This window comes from Etheostoma spectabile, chromosome 24 (genome assembly GCF_008692095.1).
Source record: "Etheostoma spectabile isolate EspeVRDwgs_2016 chromosome 24, UIUC_Espe_1.0, whole genome shotgun sequence".
NCBI classification, from domain to species: Eukaryota; Metazoa; Chordata; class Actinopteri; order Perciformes; family Percidae; genus Etheostoma; species Etheostoma spectabile.
This window is the reverse complement of record NC_045756.1, coordinates 12,767,992-12,785,512: the sequence shown is the minus strand read 5'-3', so window position 1 is coordinate 12,785,512 and position 17,521 is coordinate 12,767,992. Positions and strand designations below refer to the sequence as shown.

The following is a 17,521-nucleotide window of genomic DNA, read 5'->3' as shown; positions in this document are numbered from 1 at the left end:
GCTCGTTAATGACTTCATATTTGCTTTCACGTCCCATTGTATAAACTTGAGAAATTCTATCAAGGATTGTCATTCTGCTGATAAAAACCTTACAACACATACATATTAGGACTTCTACTCGTGTTTGAATCATGTTTATACATTTACATACACAAATAGAATTATCAAATATATTTACATAATAGAAACACTATGTAAACGAGTACATCGTGTAGATATCTATATTATATAGTTTCATTTGGATAAAAACAAAAACTAACAAAAGCTATACAGTCTACATACATATATAAAATCCTTAGATTTGACCAGGTTTAAAACAACAAGTATTGTTGAGATGTTTTTAAATGTGTAACGTGGAAATTACGTTTAAAGCTATATCCCTATATATATTTGCATTTATTAATTTTGTATTCCCAACATACTAACACATAAAAAAGTACTCTGGAGCCGATTTAATGTAAATACACAACAATAAATGCACTCTAAACCTAATTGACTGTATACAAGCAGTCACAGACTTTCTTTAAAAAAACTTTATTTAATCATACACATTCATTAAGGCAAAATTAATTAATGCAATATAAAAGCTTTCTCTAAGACACAGCAGATTAAAAAGTCAAGACAACTTTACAGTTCGATCCCAAGCACGGTGTTGAAAAAGGAAAGGGGAAAAAAAACACTGACATATTATTTCAAGAAATCAAGAAAGTTGATTATACTCCGCATGTATGTCTTTTTATTATTAAAAGGCAGCACATAAGGTGCTTATATACAGCAATCTTGACAAAAGAGATGGGGCTTTTCTACTTTACTATGTCTTCAACAATCTTATACTTTTCAGACAAAAACAACAGCAACACAGAGGGGGTCTATTCAAGACTGACACAAAATAAAAAGCTTTCTAAAAGTTACAAACTTAGAAAAGATTTGCTTTGAGAACTACAAGCAAATATAATAAGAAATAATCATCTGCTTTAAATTATATGCAACTCTATCACAAGTTGACACTAGCCTGACATATTTGGCTTATTATACCTTAAGACTCAAGTTCAAAAAAATACAAAAATGAATTAAAGAGCAAACCCTAAATCAAAAACTTCACAAAGTATATTTTTGTTGCCATCTCTGAGACACGTCTACCCAACCCGTCGTTGCGTTTGTTGCTCCAGTGGAAGAAATGTACAAGCGTATCAGTTCAGTTTAGTTCATCTCGTCGGTGGACTCCGACAGGGACCGCTCTCTCCTTTCCCGGCTCGTGACAAAGTTGAGCAGGTCAACGGCCGTCACCACGCCAAAGACCATCTGCTTCAGGCTAGGGGAGCCGTCCGTCAAGTCTGGTGGAAGAACCGAAGGGAAGAGAGAGATTAATGGGGTGAGAAGGACTGAGAATGATTACCTTGCTTCAGGAGTTGTGACCCTACATGACTGTTTCCATTTCCAAAAAGCTTTCTGCAGCTTTTTTAAAAAGTGAAACCACAAATTCAGGTACACCACAACAGGGGTTATTAGAACAGAACTGCTGAAGAGAGGAGGAAATGCTTATCAGTCTTGCAGATTGAGGATGAATACCGTAAACTCAGCGTGGTGAAGTCAGGTTGTACTGCATGTTCAGATCCAAAGAATACGTTTGCTTACTTCCTACTGGACACCTACAATCAATGAAAACCAAACGCAACAACCTATTGTAAATATGTTTCTCTCTTTATACTCATGTACACAGGACCTTGAATGGGGGTATGACACTAGACAAAATTCACAAAAATTCAGTAGTGTGCCTTTTTGTTGCCAAATTCTCACCGCATCCAGACCACTTTAAAAAGGGCATGCTTGTCCAAAACCCTTGGGATGCTGGCTCTGCAGCTAAACTTTGACACCCATGTATCAGAGAGGAATGATCAGTGACAAGTCGACCCACTGAGAGATCAACGTTATCATAAAAATGTAGGTGCGGGGCGCCCGGATGGCTCAGTTGGTAGATTAGGCGCCCATATATAGAGGTTTACTCCTATCGCAGCGGGCGACACCCACCCTGGGACCCTTTATTATTTATTATTTATTAGATGCCTGTCATTCCCCCCTCTCCCATTCCATGTCTTCAGCTGTCCTTTCAAAATAAAGGCCTAAAATGCCCACACACAAAAAAAAAAAAATATATATTTAAAAAAAAGTATGTAGGTGTGGAAGTGTCCTGGGTGCACATTTGAGCTGCAGGGCCTGCAGTCAATACTGTTACCTTGAGAAAGACCCTTATTCACGTTTTCATTCAAGTTTTTTCTTCAATTTGTCTTAAGAAAGTTCCTAAGAAAAGTCTACGTCTGATTTCTGACGTGCTCTTAAACAGCCAAATTGTTCGCAGGTGCGTTCTTAGAATGATGAATCCCAGTGTCTTGGTAAATTGACAGCTCGTGTCCGCATAGGTAAACGCCCCGTTAATTCCCATAAAAAGGGCATGGGACGGCAGGGCCGCGTGCACCCGGAGATAAATGTCAAAGAGACGTGGTAAAGACGGTGGAGGCCTCGACTCCAAAAGGAAGAAAAAAACTTTAGTAATTCCGAAGTGGAGCTACTGCTGCGAGAAGTTAGCGAAAAACGAGACACCATATTTAATAAAACCAAAGCATGGAATGCAATTACTCATGCAGGGAACGCTGTATCTGGATAAGGTTGCCGAACTGATGAAGTACATAGGCCTAGCACAATTCATACACAACGGCAATTCAAAGGTCTTTGCAAAAGGAGCAGAAGTGTAAGTGCAGTGTGTATTTGTTCAAACAAACAAACGTATAATTACGTGTAAAATAATGAAAATAATAAGTAACAAAATTAGTGAGGACAGAAATGTTAAATTAGAACGGACACAAACGGTATAACTGCTTATTCTGGGCATATATGTCGGTTCTCAGTTGTGCGTAAGAGTACTCTTGAGTGTGCATGGATTCTGTTCTTACCAAAGAACAAATCCCAAACTAGAAAACATTGGTGAATGCCAGAATCTTAAAAGTGGGGTTTAAGAACAAATTTGTTCGCTGAATAAGGCCCAATGACTCTTCACGTACAAACTCAGTCTACGTTGGTTGGGATACAGACCCTGATGAACGTGAGCCAACCCCCCCCCCCCCCCCCCCCCCAAAAAAATGACCAAATGCCATGAATTTGAGCATTTCGAATGATACAGATATTTAATGATACAGATTTTATTCATGAATTAGCAGCACTATTGCACGCTGTGCATTGCTTTTTTGCCATGGTGTGTTTTTCCACACTACCACCGGGAGGAGCCAAAGTTAGTTTAGTTCATCACATTTTGTTGCACTTGTGCAAAGATGCTCTAGTAGCTCAGGCGAATGAGAGCACATGAATGAAGGAAGTGTGAAAAATGTACTTACATTGGATCTGTTCATGCACCACCAGGGCAAAGTGGTCCGTCTCGAGAATGCGAGATAACTTTCCCAAGTTATCAGTCAGACGGACCTAAGAAGGGCAAAAAAGACAATGACTTAAGAATAAAGAATGAAAATGAAAGCAACCAATGCACAAGTGACAGAGCAATCAATGTATCAGATCACTATTGTGGATTTTTTTAAGTTCAAAGACTTAAAACTGTTTCCTCTCACTGCCTAATTTGTAATTACAGTTGTTTGGCTGAATTTAACTATCACCACCTGGTTTTACAATCCATTTTGGACCAAATCCAAAACACACAACTGGACTCGATTTGCTGAAATCCGTTGAGACGAGCAGGTTTAAAGCCTTTTCACCTGGAGACCCTTCCTGAACTGGTTTGTTTGATTGGCTGCTGCTGTCAGCCAATCAGAATTAACAATTTAGTCTTCAATTACAGCCTAAGTTATTAAAAAAAACCCTTTCCCTTTTCATCACTTTTCCCACAAATTTTTAGATTTCCTTTAAAAAAAAAGCCCCCAAAAGGGTTTGAAATTGCGGCTGACCTGTTTGAAATGCTTGTAAGCACTTTGCTGACCCGGGGCCGCACCCTTTATCTTCCCCGCCAAAATACCGGGCCCAAAATATTTCCCCAAGGGCACCATGCCCGGGTTAAACCCGTTTCGACACCAAGTGACATTGCAATCAAACACAATGCACCCAAAAAAGGGTCCAGGGGTTCAAATATTTCAGCCGACAAAACACTCCCCGGCCCCCGTCCAAACCCCGGCGCCTGGTCAAAGCCCTTTTTTTTGAGGTTTTGATGGTCCCCCTGACAAAGGCGGTTTTTGGGAGGGCGGGTTAAAGGGGGGGGGACATTTAACCCCTCCCCCTCCGGTTCCACCACCTGGGAAAAAAAAAAGAGAGGAAAAGAGAGCCCCTTTCAAACCCAAAAATGGGGAGAACCTTTCAGAAAAGGAGAATGCCCCTATATTACCATTCCATGGGTTTTTCACCAAAGGGCCTCCCCACTTTAAAGCCCCTTTTGGACCTCCACCTGCCCTCGAACTTGGGCCCTTTAGGAAAAAAAAAATCAAGATTTTTCCTTTAAACAAAACCCCAAACTGAAGGGCCCCCTAAAACTCCCGTGGCCTCCCAAAATAGTATTTCTGTTTTCTCATTTCTTTCTTTTTTTTGAGAACCCGTGTGTGTTGATTTTACTAACCCCCCACACACACAAAACACACAACACACCCCACACACACACCAGGGGGGACAGCAAACCCTTTTGTTTAAAAAACTACTTTTTTTACCTTTTTTTCTACCTTCAGAATTTTTTTTAAAACCCTCCGACAATGAATTTCAATTTTTTAAACACGACCTTTCAATTTTTTACAAAAGATTTTTTACCTTTTTAACAACCCGAAAGAAAAGATTTAGAGACAACCCTAACATTAACAAAAATCTTGGGACCATTTTTATTTCCTTAGTAAATAAAAGTAAAAAAAAACTACATAAAGGGGGCAAAGAAGAGAATGGGTGTTTTTTAAACCCCGGAAACCAAAAAGGGAGGGGCCCGGGGGGGATGCCCCCCCGTTTTTTTTTTTTTTTTTTAAAATTAAACCCTTTAAAGGCCCCTTTCTGGGGGAGTTTTGTGCAAAAAAATTTAGAATTTAAGTCTTGCATAATATGTGCAAAACTGTAGGGTTAAGGCCTTTGCATTGTTGTAGATATCAACAGGTATTAGGGCATTCAGCATTTACATTATTAACTTTTCATGATATAAGACTGACCCAGACAATGTGCCCAACATAATGAACCACTGAAGAGACAGTATATATGTCAGCAACAGCTAGAAATTTGGGTCTGTGGTGAACAGGTCCAGGGGTCCCTGGTGTAGGGACCAGGGACCCAAAGTTAAATTAATGTTGAGGGATCAACTAAGACCACTGAATTTCTAAAGAATGAGAACCACTGATTTACATAATTTCTAATCCTTTAGCCTTTGTGCCAAGGCCAGAAATGTTTGGCCCTCATCCTCTGTGCAGCACTTACTGTATTTACTTTTTTGGGAAAATAAATACTTTTTGTTCATTTTATGAAACATTGAATGAATTATTTACAGTTACATTTAGATATTTAGAGATCATCAGATTTTTGCTCATGTTTACAACTTTGTGCACATTCAAAATCAACTCCTCCCATCTCTGTTGTCCGAGATTTGGAGAGTTGTAATATAGTCTGCTGTGCATGTCATTGCTCCGTTTTATAGGGTGGATCTCACTCAGACCGTTGACAGACACAGAGGCCCATTTGACAAACACAGTTACGAGGAGGGTGTACGCTGCTCATTATCGAGGTCCTACGCACGGATGCAACGCGGCACTGCCCCCAGCAGAGCGGGTCCCCAGCCGCGCTGCTCACCTCTATTTTTACAGAGAGTGGACACGAAGCGACGGACGGTCTGTGATACTCAGAGCTCATACAGCTCGTAAAAAAAATTCTCAGTTTGCGACAATTTGAAATTCCGCAGACAGGGAGCGCTCTTGAAAACTTGCATTTGCCCATTAAAAGCACCCATGGTTGTTCCAGTCGTGTAAGATATGGCTTGAAGCAAGTCTAAATAAAACGTAAGCAGGCCACTTCTGCTGAGCGCGCAGTTTTTCTGAGATTGTCGAACGACCACTGAATATGACTCAGCATCAAACTAGACGGAGACGAAAGATCTTTGATTATGTCCCAACACCCAAAGCCCATATTTAAACGGACTAACCGGGAAATAGAATTTCCCATCAGAATAGACACCTGATAGTCGAAAAAATATACCAAATTTAAAAAAATAATACCTCTGAGACTAAAATTTAACACTTTAATGGCCTTAATTTGACAATTTTTGATTTTTTCACTTTTTTAATACTTTTTAAAAAACCCCGCGGACACCCTACACACACACACCCCCCACCCCACACACACACACCAACACACACACACCCCCACACACACACACACCACACACCCCACACACACACACACACACACACACACACACCACACACACACACACACCACACACACAAAACACACCCCACCCACACACACACACACACACACACACACACCCACACCACACACACCCACACACACACCCCACACCCACACACACACACACACACACACACACCACACTTTTACTATATTATGCCAATTAAATTACCTTGATTTTCCACATGGGGATGCTGGGCATGGCTAAAAATAAACTTAAAACTAACAAACAAGAAACAATGCCCCGACATCTATTCTTTATAAAAAGAAACAGCACTAGATTTTGGAAGTCTTAAACATTTTCCACAATTTAAATTCTGATAGGGGTTTTTCGCACAATTATTTTTCCAACACACTGACATCAATTGGAAAAGAAAACTTACAGAAAAGTATTTTCTCTGAAGAAGGAGGCAACCACAGGACGCCCATGTTGCTCTGCTTCTACTAGATGTGTACTTTAGGTAAATAATTATGTTATAATGTGTAAGCCAAAAGGATATAATATGCTGAAATAGTACATCAAGACCAGTTTTGAGTTTGTTTAGGTCATTCTGTCCCCTAATTGTCCAAAGAAACTAATTGGTGCTGCAGTCTTTGACAGTACAGAAATGGACGGTGTGGTTGTTGGACAGGTGGGGATTCTCACATGTAGTTGCGGATGGAGTCCGGCAGGATCACCACACAGCGTTGACCCTCCTTCAGCTCTTTGGCGACATGTACTGCCGCCGCCATGGCCGTCCCGGAGCTGCCTCCTGTTACAGAACAGAGCTAAACGTGAGCCGACTGCATAACCTCGCCGGGACGTCTGGCGGTCGGGCACTTACCGCACAGCAGGCCCTCCTCTCGGATCAGCATGCGAGACATGTTGAAGGACTCCTCGTCGTCTGACTTGTACCAGGTATCAATTACCTGGAGAAGAAAAAAAAGACGTATTACTACATCAAGTGGTTGTGAGTCAGGTACGCATGAGGAAAAAAAGAATGTATGGAGAAGAAAAAAAACAGGCACGTGGAACTCACTGATCTGTCGAGCACGGTGGGGATGAAGTCGTAGCCGATGCCCTCCACCTCGTACTGGGTCTTATCCGTCTTGTTAAGCTCCTCGGGCTCAGCCAGGATCGATCCTTCTGGGTCAACACCGACAATCTGCACACATAGGAAATAGGATCTCAAACCCCCACCTTGAGCAAAAGTTTCCCCCCCCCCACCCATTATCGCCCTGGCAATTGCTTGTTTAACTGTATGGAGAGGCAAAAACACATCCGATAATTCCTCACTTGAACGTGTTTGGACCAAAGTGGCCCGGTTGTTTGAACTGGATCCATATCTAAATGCAAAATCCAAAATTAGGTATTAATTCGGATCTTCCCTTTTTTGGAGAGATTGGTTAGAAAAGGGAATTGTCACACTGGGGGGGGGGGGGGGGGTGGGGGGATCTGTATCTCGGTGGCATATTGAAATCCTTTGAGAATGTGGTATAGCAATTTGGAATCCCTATGCTCAATCTTTTAGATATTTGCAATTTTGCCATCTGTTACTGGGAATTTTTGCGCCTCATTCAGTTCAAGATCATGCATCGCTTCTATTGGGTTCCCTCCAGATTGTTTAGAATTGAAATTTAGAATTTCAGACACACTGAATTTTTGGAAATGAAAGGACGATTAATCATCAGCCCGAGACTATTTGTTCTGGGAGATGGGTCAACCCTCAGCGGGATAGATGGGCACGTAAGAAGCCGGGTCCATGCTAGCTTAATGATAGCCAAAGGATGGACGAATGAAGGGGTGCCGTCAATCTGGGAGTGGGCTTGTGTGAGGGCTAGGGTGGCGGTGTTTTTATAAAAAAAAACAAAAAAAAAACGGCCAGATTGGATGTTTGTACTAGAAAATGGGGAATATACCTGAACTTTCTCAAGGGCTCTTAGAAGCTTTATGCTGGGGAGAGACGTGTACGATGGGCTTGTGGTGATGTCATTGGGTTTATTGTCTATTTTGTTACTATTTTGCTGAATTGTCTTGAATATTGTAGCGAGTGTGTCACCTTTTCTTCATGTTGCGAGTTGTATGTTGTATGTTTATGAGCTCTGATCTCAGAAAAGAATGACTTCTGGGCCGAGACAGCTTACCTTGATGTTGGGGCATCGTTCTTTGAGTTTGCGGGCGATGCCTGTGATTGTCCCCCCGGTGCCGGCTCCGGCCACCAGCATGTCCACTTTACCTGTCAGGAGGGGACGAGTTCACGTTTACTCCACTCACAGAAATGTACCAGGACAGAGACAACAAAACCCAAACTGTAAAAATTGGCATTCTTGAGGTAAATATACATGGTTGTTTATGTCCTGTATTTTTTGACTTACTTTTATGTACAATAGCAGAAATCTAACATCTGAGGATTTTCTTTTTTTCATTTCATGATTATGACAGGGCTGTGCGTAAAAGATCTTTGTACCGTCACACTGCTCCAGGATCTCCTCAGCTGTGGTGTCGTAGTGAGCCAGAGGGTTGCTCGGGTTGCGGTACTGGTCCAGGATGTGAGAGTTGGGGATCTCGTTTTTAAGGCGCCAGGCTACGCCCACGTGAGACTCTGGCGAATCGAAGCGAGCGCTGGTGGGCGTGCGGACGATCTCGGCTCCAAGAGCTCTCAAAACATCCACCTGTTCAGGAAAAAATAAGAAGATATAGCGGATCAAGTGCTTACTAATACTGTATAATATACATTTTAGAGAAAATGGATGATGTGTATATTTTGCTCTGCATGCGAATGCAAAACACGGTTGAATAAGGATATGTTATGAGTACTGCAGTAGCATGATAAGTATAGTAGCACCCCATTTTAATTAAGCTAATTCAATTAAGATAAGAATGGTTTAATATCATCTACATCCATTTCTTTTATGGTTTGCTATAAAATTGCGTAGAAAAACTGACATGTTTCACTATGGATCTTTCATCAGGACATACAGATTTGAAAGAGTCTTAGCAGCTTTGTCCCTTCATTAAACGAAAGTACAAAATGTCACAAAATGACTCAGACTCGAGTGACTTTTAAAAGATTTTACCACTCAAATACCAGCCTTTGCCATAATTTGGGGTAAGAGGTTGCTAACCATCAATTATCTTATTATAGCCAATAGTAGAGGACAAGACAGACAGCAGACAGACAGACAGACCCAGACAGACAGACGACAGACGCAGACGACAAAACAGCAGACGTGACAGACAGGCAGAATGACAGAACAGCAGACAAGACAGCAGGCAGCAGACCAGCACAGACAGACAGACAGACAGCAGGCAGAACAGACAGACAGACAGGACAGACAGCAGACAGGAGACAGGCAGACAGGCAGACAGGCGAATGACATGCAGCAGCACACTGGACTAGAAATTCCCTCCTGGCACTTTACACTTAACACTGGACTCAAACACGAGACGACATGACTAATTAGCGTCTTTTCTTTGGTTTATGACAGACATGTCTGCATTGTTAAGTAGCATTGTGTTACTTAATTTCTGTATTTTTTGTAACTGCTCACTTTATTTATCTAATTTATTGTCTTCTTTTTTTTACTTGCTTAAAAAGCTGTATCTTGGAACTTTTCAATTTCCTTGCGGGTAAGTCATCCCAAAAGGATCAATAAAGAGAAGTCGAAGTCTTAGTCTAGTAATCAATGACATTGTGCTGACCCGGGGCATCTCAAGTCTGCAGAAGTAGTGAGGACTTAAGTGGGACAGAGTGACAGTTTCAATATAACACAACTCACCTTCTCCATGCTCATCTTCTCAGGCATGACGATGATGCAGCGGTAGCCTTTCACAGCTGCAGCCAACCAACCCACATACACACACCTACACACACACACACACACACACACACACACACACTTTACAACATTGCTGCTTTCAACTCATCAGCACCCCGCCCCAATGGTAACACATGCAGTTAATTACCAGTGTTTCCAGAGGTGGGCTCTATGATAGTGTCTCCAGGCTTGAGCAGCCCAGCTCTCTCAGCGTCCTCCACCATCCGCAGGCTGATCCTGTCCTTGACACTCCCGCCAGCATTGAAGTACTCACACTTGCCCACTACGAACACACAACGGAAAGATTTGTTCCATTAATAGCCATTTCTGGTAAGAGATGATTCGGCCGAAATAATGCAATCGACCCTGAATCGTTGTTACATTCATAGTAATATCCACCTGTATATTATATTCAGTATATATCCAGCTGTAAATCTTGCTCACAATACTCTATATTATTTACTCTATATCTATATTTTATATTCATAGGACAAACCCATCTGTAAAATTCTGTTTATAATAGTATTCATTTCTGTATTTATTCAGTACATATCCATGTCCTACACTTAGGGAACCATTGTATATCCTGCACTTACTGCTATTGCACTTCTGGTTAGACCCAAACTGTAATGACAATAAAGTTGAATCTAATCTAATCTCATTATCTCAAAATAAAACGTCTCGCCACACCTCTGGTGTGTTTACTCAATGAGTGATCACTAGTCACACGTTCTGTCCGATCTGTCTGATGTGGGCGACTCACACATTTCACATTTGAGTCCAAACATTTTGGGGATCTTGTTGATGCGAACCAAGGGGGTGTCACCGATCCTGTGCAGGATGTTTGGGAGAATGGTTGGAGCAAGTGTCCTGGGGAGGAGAAAACGATGTTTCAGTGACGAGAAATACAGTTAGTGACACTGCGTCTGTGTGTAGAGATTCACTGCAAAGACAATAGAGCTCAACATCTAACACAAGCTGTTTTTTCCTGGTACTACAAGGGTAAGATCAACACGCGTTTCTGGTTTGACGTGTTTGTTTGAAAAGTGGCACGTCCCACGAGTTTGGTGAAACTAGTTTTCAACGGTTTACACAAACAAAGTAATATAATCTAATGACAACACCACTGTTGTTGCATCCACATGACAGGAGTGTTTTGTGGAGCTAAGAGTCTTAATTAGCTTTGCATCAACTCATTTGGCAACGGCTTGAATGTAACAGACGTTCATTAAAGGATCATTTCAGCCAAAATGAGCCTAGGGGTTAATAACACACGGGTAGCGAGGCGACCGCTCTCTGGGACATGTTTTCATGCTAATTGAACGTGACTAGATTTAGCGCAAACCGCTAATTAGCTTATAACGCTAGTCGTTGGGGCACGCGAAAGTTAAAAGAAATCCCTATTTCTATACCACTAACGAGGCTCAAAATAACACCACACTTCCTCAGTAGCATAATGAGGGTCCATACATGTCAACTGAAGCATTGAGAACTTTGTACGGACAGTTTATTGAAAAGATTTAACTGGCTACTATAACCAGTAACATAGCTCGTTGTTTGACTGGTCATGACTGTTTTCCAAAGATGGCGCCTGCCTGTATACATGAACGGTACAGTCTTTATAAACTATCTTTTTAATAAACAGTCTGTACACCTACAAAGTTCTCAATGCTTCAGTTTACATGTATGGACCCTCATTATGCTACCGTGGAAGTGTGGTGCTATTTTGAGCCTTGTTAGCGGTATAGAAATAGCGACTAGCATTATAAGCTAAGTGGGGGTTTGTGCTAAAACTGGTCACATTCGATTAGCATGAAAACATATCCTAGAAAACGCTCGACTCTGTGCCCATGCTTTATTAACCCCTAGGTTCAGAATTGTCCTTTCATTTTAAAAACTCACGCACTAAAGCTTTAAGTGTCCTTAGGTGACTTAACTGCATATTCAATTGTTTCACGGGCAAGAGCGGGGGACATTCGGAGCATCACACCAACCTTGGAACTTGCGTATGAGGAGAGTTGTCTTTCGAGGCCCCCAGGCTCCATGTGCAGCGGCTGGGAAGGTCGGGCCGGATCCATTTCCTCTCCGCGGCAACGGTCTTTGTGTTGATCTGAATGGTTCTGTTTACGTCTTCAGTGTCCACCGCCGGCAGCTTGTCAACACCGTTCAGTGGTAGCGAACCCTCCCGCAGTTTGCCGTCCCCGTTGGCGTGGCTGAGCAGCTTGGCAGCGTGGGGGCACACGGGGCCCTTGGCGGTGGCCTCCTTGGTTGAAGGAACTGACGGCATGGCTCACCCTGGGCAAAACCGAGGAAATAGCTTTATGTTAGAATCTGGTTTGCTTGCTGAACAAGTCTTAAAACCGGTGAATTTGTCACTAGCCAGCTCAAAGTGTACATTCGATGTATTTCTCCCTACATTGACAGGTCCCCACATGTAAGCAGCGGCAAGTGGAAAACAAACACCATACCACTCCTTACTTCCACTATTGCTGAGTCGCACCAGCACTGGCAAATAAAGCTTTGTCATGCTTGAACAGGAACTTTGGCAGCCTCCTCCCCACCCTTTGCTTTCCCAACACTGGTACAGTTGTGTAACGATTCACTGCTTTATATCGTTTGCTGTGGCTGATAGTGCTAATATCGCATCATTCATTCACTGTAGAAAAAAAAAACCCAATGCCAAGTTAATTAGATGCTTATTACCGCTTATGAGAAATGTGCAGACATGTACTTGCATGCATCCACCTCAGATTATCTTTGTGAATTTATGTGTGTTGTAAAAGTCACTCATATATATTTGAATTTTAACATTATTGTAAGTACTACAGGGTGATACGTATTACATGTCTGAGTAGACCAGGTTTGGCAGGCAACGAGGGCCTGTTTTTAATGCTTCACAAATGTGAATTTTTGCTGAAATCGCCCTGAACTTTGGTAAATAGTGATGGACACTTTTCACCAGATTCTGGCATTTTAAAGCTATTGTGCATATTTGTATTTGTGCGCCGCCTCCATGCAGAATTCTGAGTAATAACAACAACAACAACAACGCTGTCAGCACGTCCCTCCATGCAGTTGCTAGTAGCCAAGGAGGATTAAAAAAACATGATGGACTCTTCAGAAGAGGCAATTATCTTTACTCAAGCTTCTGCGAGGGAAAGTCACCGGACACCACAATCTTATGAACAAAGCCGTACAGACAAACACAGAGAGAGAGTTGTGCGGAGCTGGTAATCTTAATTAGCCTTGCAGCAACTCCTTCGGTGATTGCTTGAGTGCAACGGACGTTCATTATTATAAAAAAGTTCCGCACTGAAGCTTTAAGGACCACGTTTAATTCGCTAATTAAAATGGTTGTTAGTTGCAGCAATAGAGATGACAATATAATGAAAGAGACTACTTTACAACATCTTAAAGTAGAAAACACAAAGTATCACATGCCTCCCAATCATCAAGCCCCTATACATTCGATATAGACACAGATGTTTTCTCAGCTCATCCATGCATGCATTAGGGTTTTCAACACTGTCTGGCAGAAATGGCAGCAGATGAACCTTCACTAATAAGCAGTGCACACACTGAGGCCAGCTCTTAAAACCCCTCTTTGGCTGCACCAAGACTTCAAACGATGTCCAACAACAACATCTTCTTATGCAAACAGCTGTGCATGGGACCGCAAACCCTTTCCCTTGCTTACCTTTCATTAGGTACAGATTTTTAGTGGCAACCGCCCTAATTACTATCTATCCACAAAATGAAAAATATACAGAAACCAATCCTAGGTGTTAGCTGTCCTTTCCTCCCCACATCTCACGTCAACACTTGATATCAGATCCCAGCAGCCACTAGAAGCTCCGCTGCTAATTAAGGTCCCACAACTGCTGTGGTGAGTACCTAAAAAGGGGTAGATGGTGTCTGGTGGCATTGCCGGGTTTAACGGGGGCAATGTGATCCTCCGTGAGAACACACTGAGCCCAGGCTGCTTGGCAAAAAAGACTCATGATTCACAAGTGGAAACTTAATTTTTTTTTTTTTAATAAGCCACTTGAGCCAAGAATCAAATCCTCAATTACCTACCAGGCTGAAGAAATCCTATGCACGTATCACTGATCATCAATCCCTGTAATATTCTTACCTTATCACACTTGTTTATCTGCTTAACTTTTTAATCTCCCTTGGTATGTTCAGTGCTCCCTAAATGATTCCTAATTATGTATCATGTCCACTGTGCATGCATAGTGCATTTAGGCTATTTAAAAATGGCGCAAGTGTTAGATTAAATTCACCTGAAAACTGCTCTGCCAGCAACAGCTGGTCACCAGCACAAGAAGAGCAGACTATAGATAATCACTCAGCCATAACAAACGCTAGGCCAAATGTGAACAGCAGGAATGCTGGCAGTAGAAAAACAATGTAAAACAGCATGTAGTACACATTAAAACCCCCCACCACATGGTCAGGAGCCAACATGCAATCAAAGCTATTTTTACTGTGGTTAAATGTGTAGCTGTCAGAAGAAGAGTGACCACTGATGAAGCTGAAATCATTAGTCGAATTTTTAGAGACCGCCCTACATTCACAGAACATAATCCTAATTTAGAGTTGTTCATTCCCTGGTTCCAGTGCCAAAGTATGTCTCTTTGTATCGCTTTTAAAAATTGCGTTTGTACAATAATCAACTACATATACTGCAATTTGTACTATTTGTTAGACAGAATGATTTGATGTCACCATGTCAACCAAAGACTAACTATGATAAGCACTCCCTGATGGCACTGGCACAGGTTGGCAATGTGACACAGGGCTGGAATGTGACCAGTAGGAGCATAGGCTGCATAGGACAGCTGCATAGTACACACTGGATAGAGACCAGCTGGCATAGTGACAACACTGCATAAGCTGCATATACAGTGGCATGTGACACAGGGCTGGCATAGTGAACAGGTGCATAGGTGGATAGTGAACAGGCGCATAGTGACACAGTTGATAGATCGCACTAATGTCACAGACATGCTAGGCTATAGTGCACGGAGTGTCACATCACTGGTGTCAGCATGCAAAGAATGACACTGCATGCAGTCTGTGGCAGTTTAGGACATGTAAGTCTGTACAATTTCAGAACAGTGCAAGTCTGAGGATGTTTCACGTGGTAAGTCTGTGCAAGTAGGACATTGGATTACGACATGTAACAGTCGAGTTAGTCTGTGAGCAAGGTTCAGTCTGTGCAGTTCAGGACAGTGGTAGTCTGTGCACAGGAAGTGGCAAGTGTAACAGGACTTAACAGATCTGGCAAGTTAGGTCATGTGGCAGGTTCAGGACGTGCAGTAGGGACAAGGGTCTGGCAGTAGGTTGGCATTAGCAGTGGCAGTTTCAGGACGTGGCAAGTCGGCAGTTCAGGCTGGCAGTTCAGGACATGGCATGCAGTAGGAATGGAAGGTCAGGCAGTCGCAGTCGTGGCAGGTTTCAGACAGTGGCTTAGGACTGGGGCAAGTTACAGGAGGGCAGTGGCAGGTCGGGTCGGCAGGTTTCAGGACAGTGCGTAAGCGGGCCAAGTTTCAGGCGTGGCAGGTTTGTGGCCAGGTTTCAGGACAGTGGTAAGTCTGGGCAAGTTTCAGGACGTGGGCAGGTACGTGGCAGGTTTCAGGACAGTGGTAAGTCTGTGGCAGTTTCAGGACAGTGGCAGGTTTCAGGACAGGGCAGGTTACAGGACAGTGGTTCAGAGTCTGGCAGGTTTCTGGTCTGTGGCAGGTTTCAGGACAGTGGCAGGTTTCAGGACAGGGCAGGTTCAGGGACAGTGCGATCTGGCAGGTTTCTGGTCTGTGGCAGTGGTCTGTGCAGGTTCAGGCGTGCAGTTTCTGGCGTGGCAGGTTTCAGGACAGTGGCAAGTTTCAGGTCTGTGGCAGGAGAGCGTCTTTTGGCAGTGGCACCAGCGAAGGATCTGCCGAGATGAGCGGCATCACAGTGGCAATCTGCTGGCAAATTCCCTGGGAATTGTCCACGACAGGTCAGCGGTCGAAAGTCGGTTTTATGATTTCTGTAGAGCTCTACTTTTGAGTTTTCTTATTCCTTTTAGTGGATTACTTCCACCGATGCTTCGTTGATTTCGCCGGGCTGCCACAGGAGAGCCACGGTGTCTAGAGCCACTCTGCGGTGCCACAGATGTCAGGAGTCAGTATAGAAAGTTGATTATTGTAGCTGCTATCATCAGCCCCATGTGACAGGAGTCAATGCTATTTGCACCAGGTTTTGTTGCCTAAACCTAACTGATCATTACAAAGAATAAGTCAGCCAAGTGCTTTAAAGTCTATTGCTGGTTTTCATTAATTTGTCTTGTTTTAACAGCAAACTATATATTGGATATACCAAGCAGGCAAGGAATTAGAACGTGTCACTGTTGGCTGTCCCGCTTACAGCTAATCGATAAAGCCCATTGACTGTATATCATTGATTCATATTAACGGTCTATGATAAAGCCCCTTATTTCTTCACATTTAGTTAGTTGCAGCCCAATCTCCACGGTGCAGACCTGTACTACACACAACTACACATAACATCCGCTGGAAACCTAACAGAAAAATCTAGAACTAAAAGGCAGCCAATTCAAAAAATTAAACAACTTGAGAGATTAAATGAAGGGAACAGTGACACCATTCAGCACTGATTGAGTAAATTGTCAAAATGTAAACGTAACCGGAAGAATGACATTACTTGTGATGCGTTATCGAATGTGAGCGGCAAATAGGCAGAAACCTGAAATCCATCAAATTAGGTGACAAATGACGCAACAAAAAAAAGTGAATTGCGCAGTTACGATGTTGCATCAGATGCATCAGAACAGGCTCAGTCACAAAACAATTACCACGTGTTTTAATGCATCCATTTTTTTTATTTTTTTTTTTACATCAACCGTAGAGGTTAATTTTCACTCACCTTATGATGTAAATGTCCACAGAAACCCGCAAAAGAAGAAGAAGAAGAAAAAAATCCCAGACAGCCCCGATGTACACCCGCAATCACGACTACGATGCGGAGTGAGCAACTTCCGACAAAGACTGCGTTTTTTCCGTGACGAAACACGTGGACCCGACCAGTAGGACAAATGGATGTAGACCGAGTCCGAGGACGTGGGCTAAGTTTTAGTCTGCCCTCCGATTGGCTGCTGCGAGGGCGTTTGCATTCTCTGCTCGACCAATCAGAGTCAGTATTTCTCCATAAGGGTTCGGGAAAACGCTGAGTTGAAGCCGTGTGTTTACCTTTTATTGACCAACACACACTGCACGTACGACTCAACGCCTCGCGC

General features: G+C 42.7%; 1 protein-coding gene across 1 annotated transcript; it reads right to left on the bottom strand.

Annotated features, from left to right (window-relative positions):
* Positions 1-1,192: 1,192 nt before the first annotated feature.
* LOC116673670 (cystathionine beta-synthase-like) lies at positions 1,193-17,396 on the bottom strand. The gene is given in 14 exon segments (XM_032505887.1): positions 1,193-1,334; positions 3,387-3,471; positions 3,948-4,119; positions 4,379-4,454; positions 7,068-7,175; positions 7,248-7,332; positions 7,443-7,568; positions 8,548-8,639; positions 8,871-9,075; positions 10,183-10,267; positions 10,354-10,504; positions 10,985-11,091; positions 12,216-12,516; positions 17,152-17,396. Coding segments are annotated over 13 exon segments (1,719 nt in total). The 5' UTR covers positions 12,509-12,516; positions 17,152-17,396; the 3' UTR covers positions 1,193-1,200.
* Between the last annotated feature and the right edge of the window lie 125 nt (positions 17,397-17,521).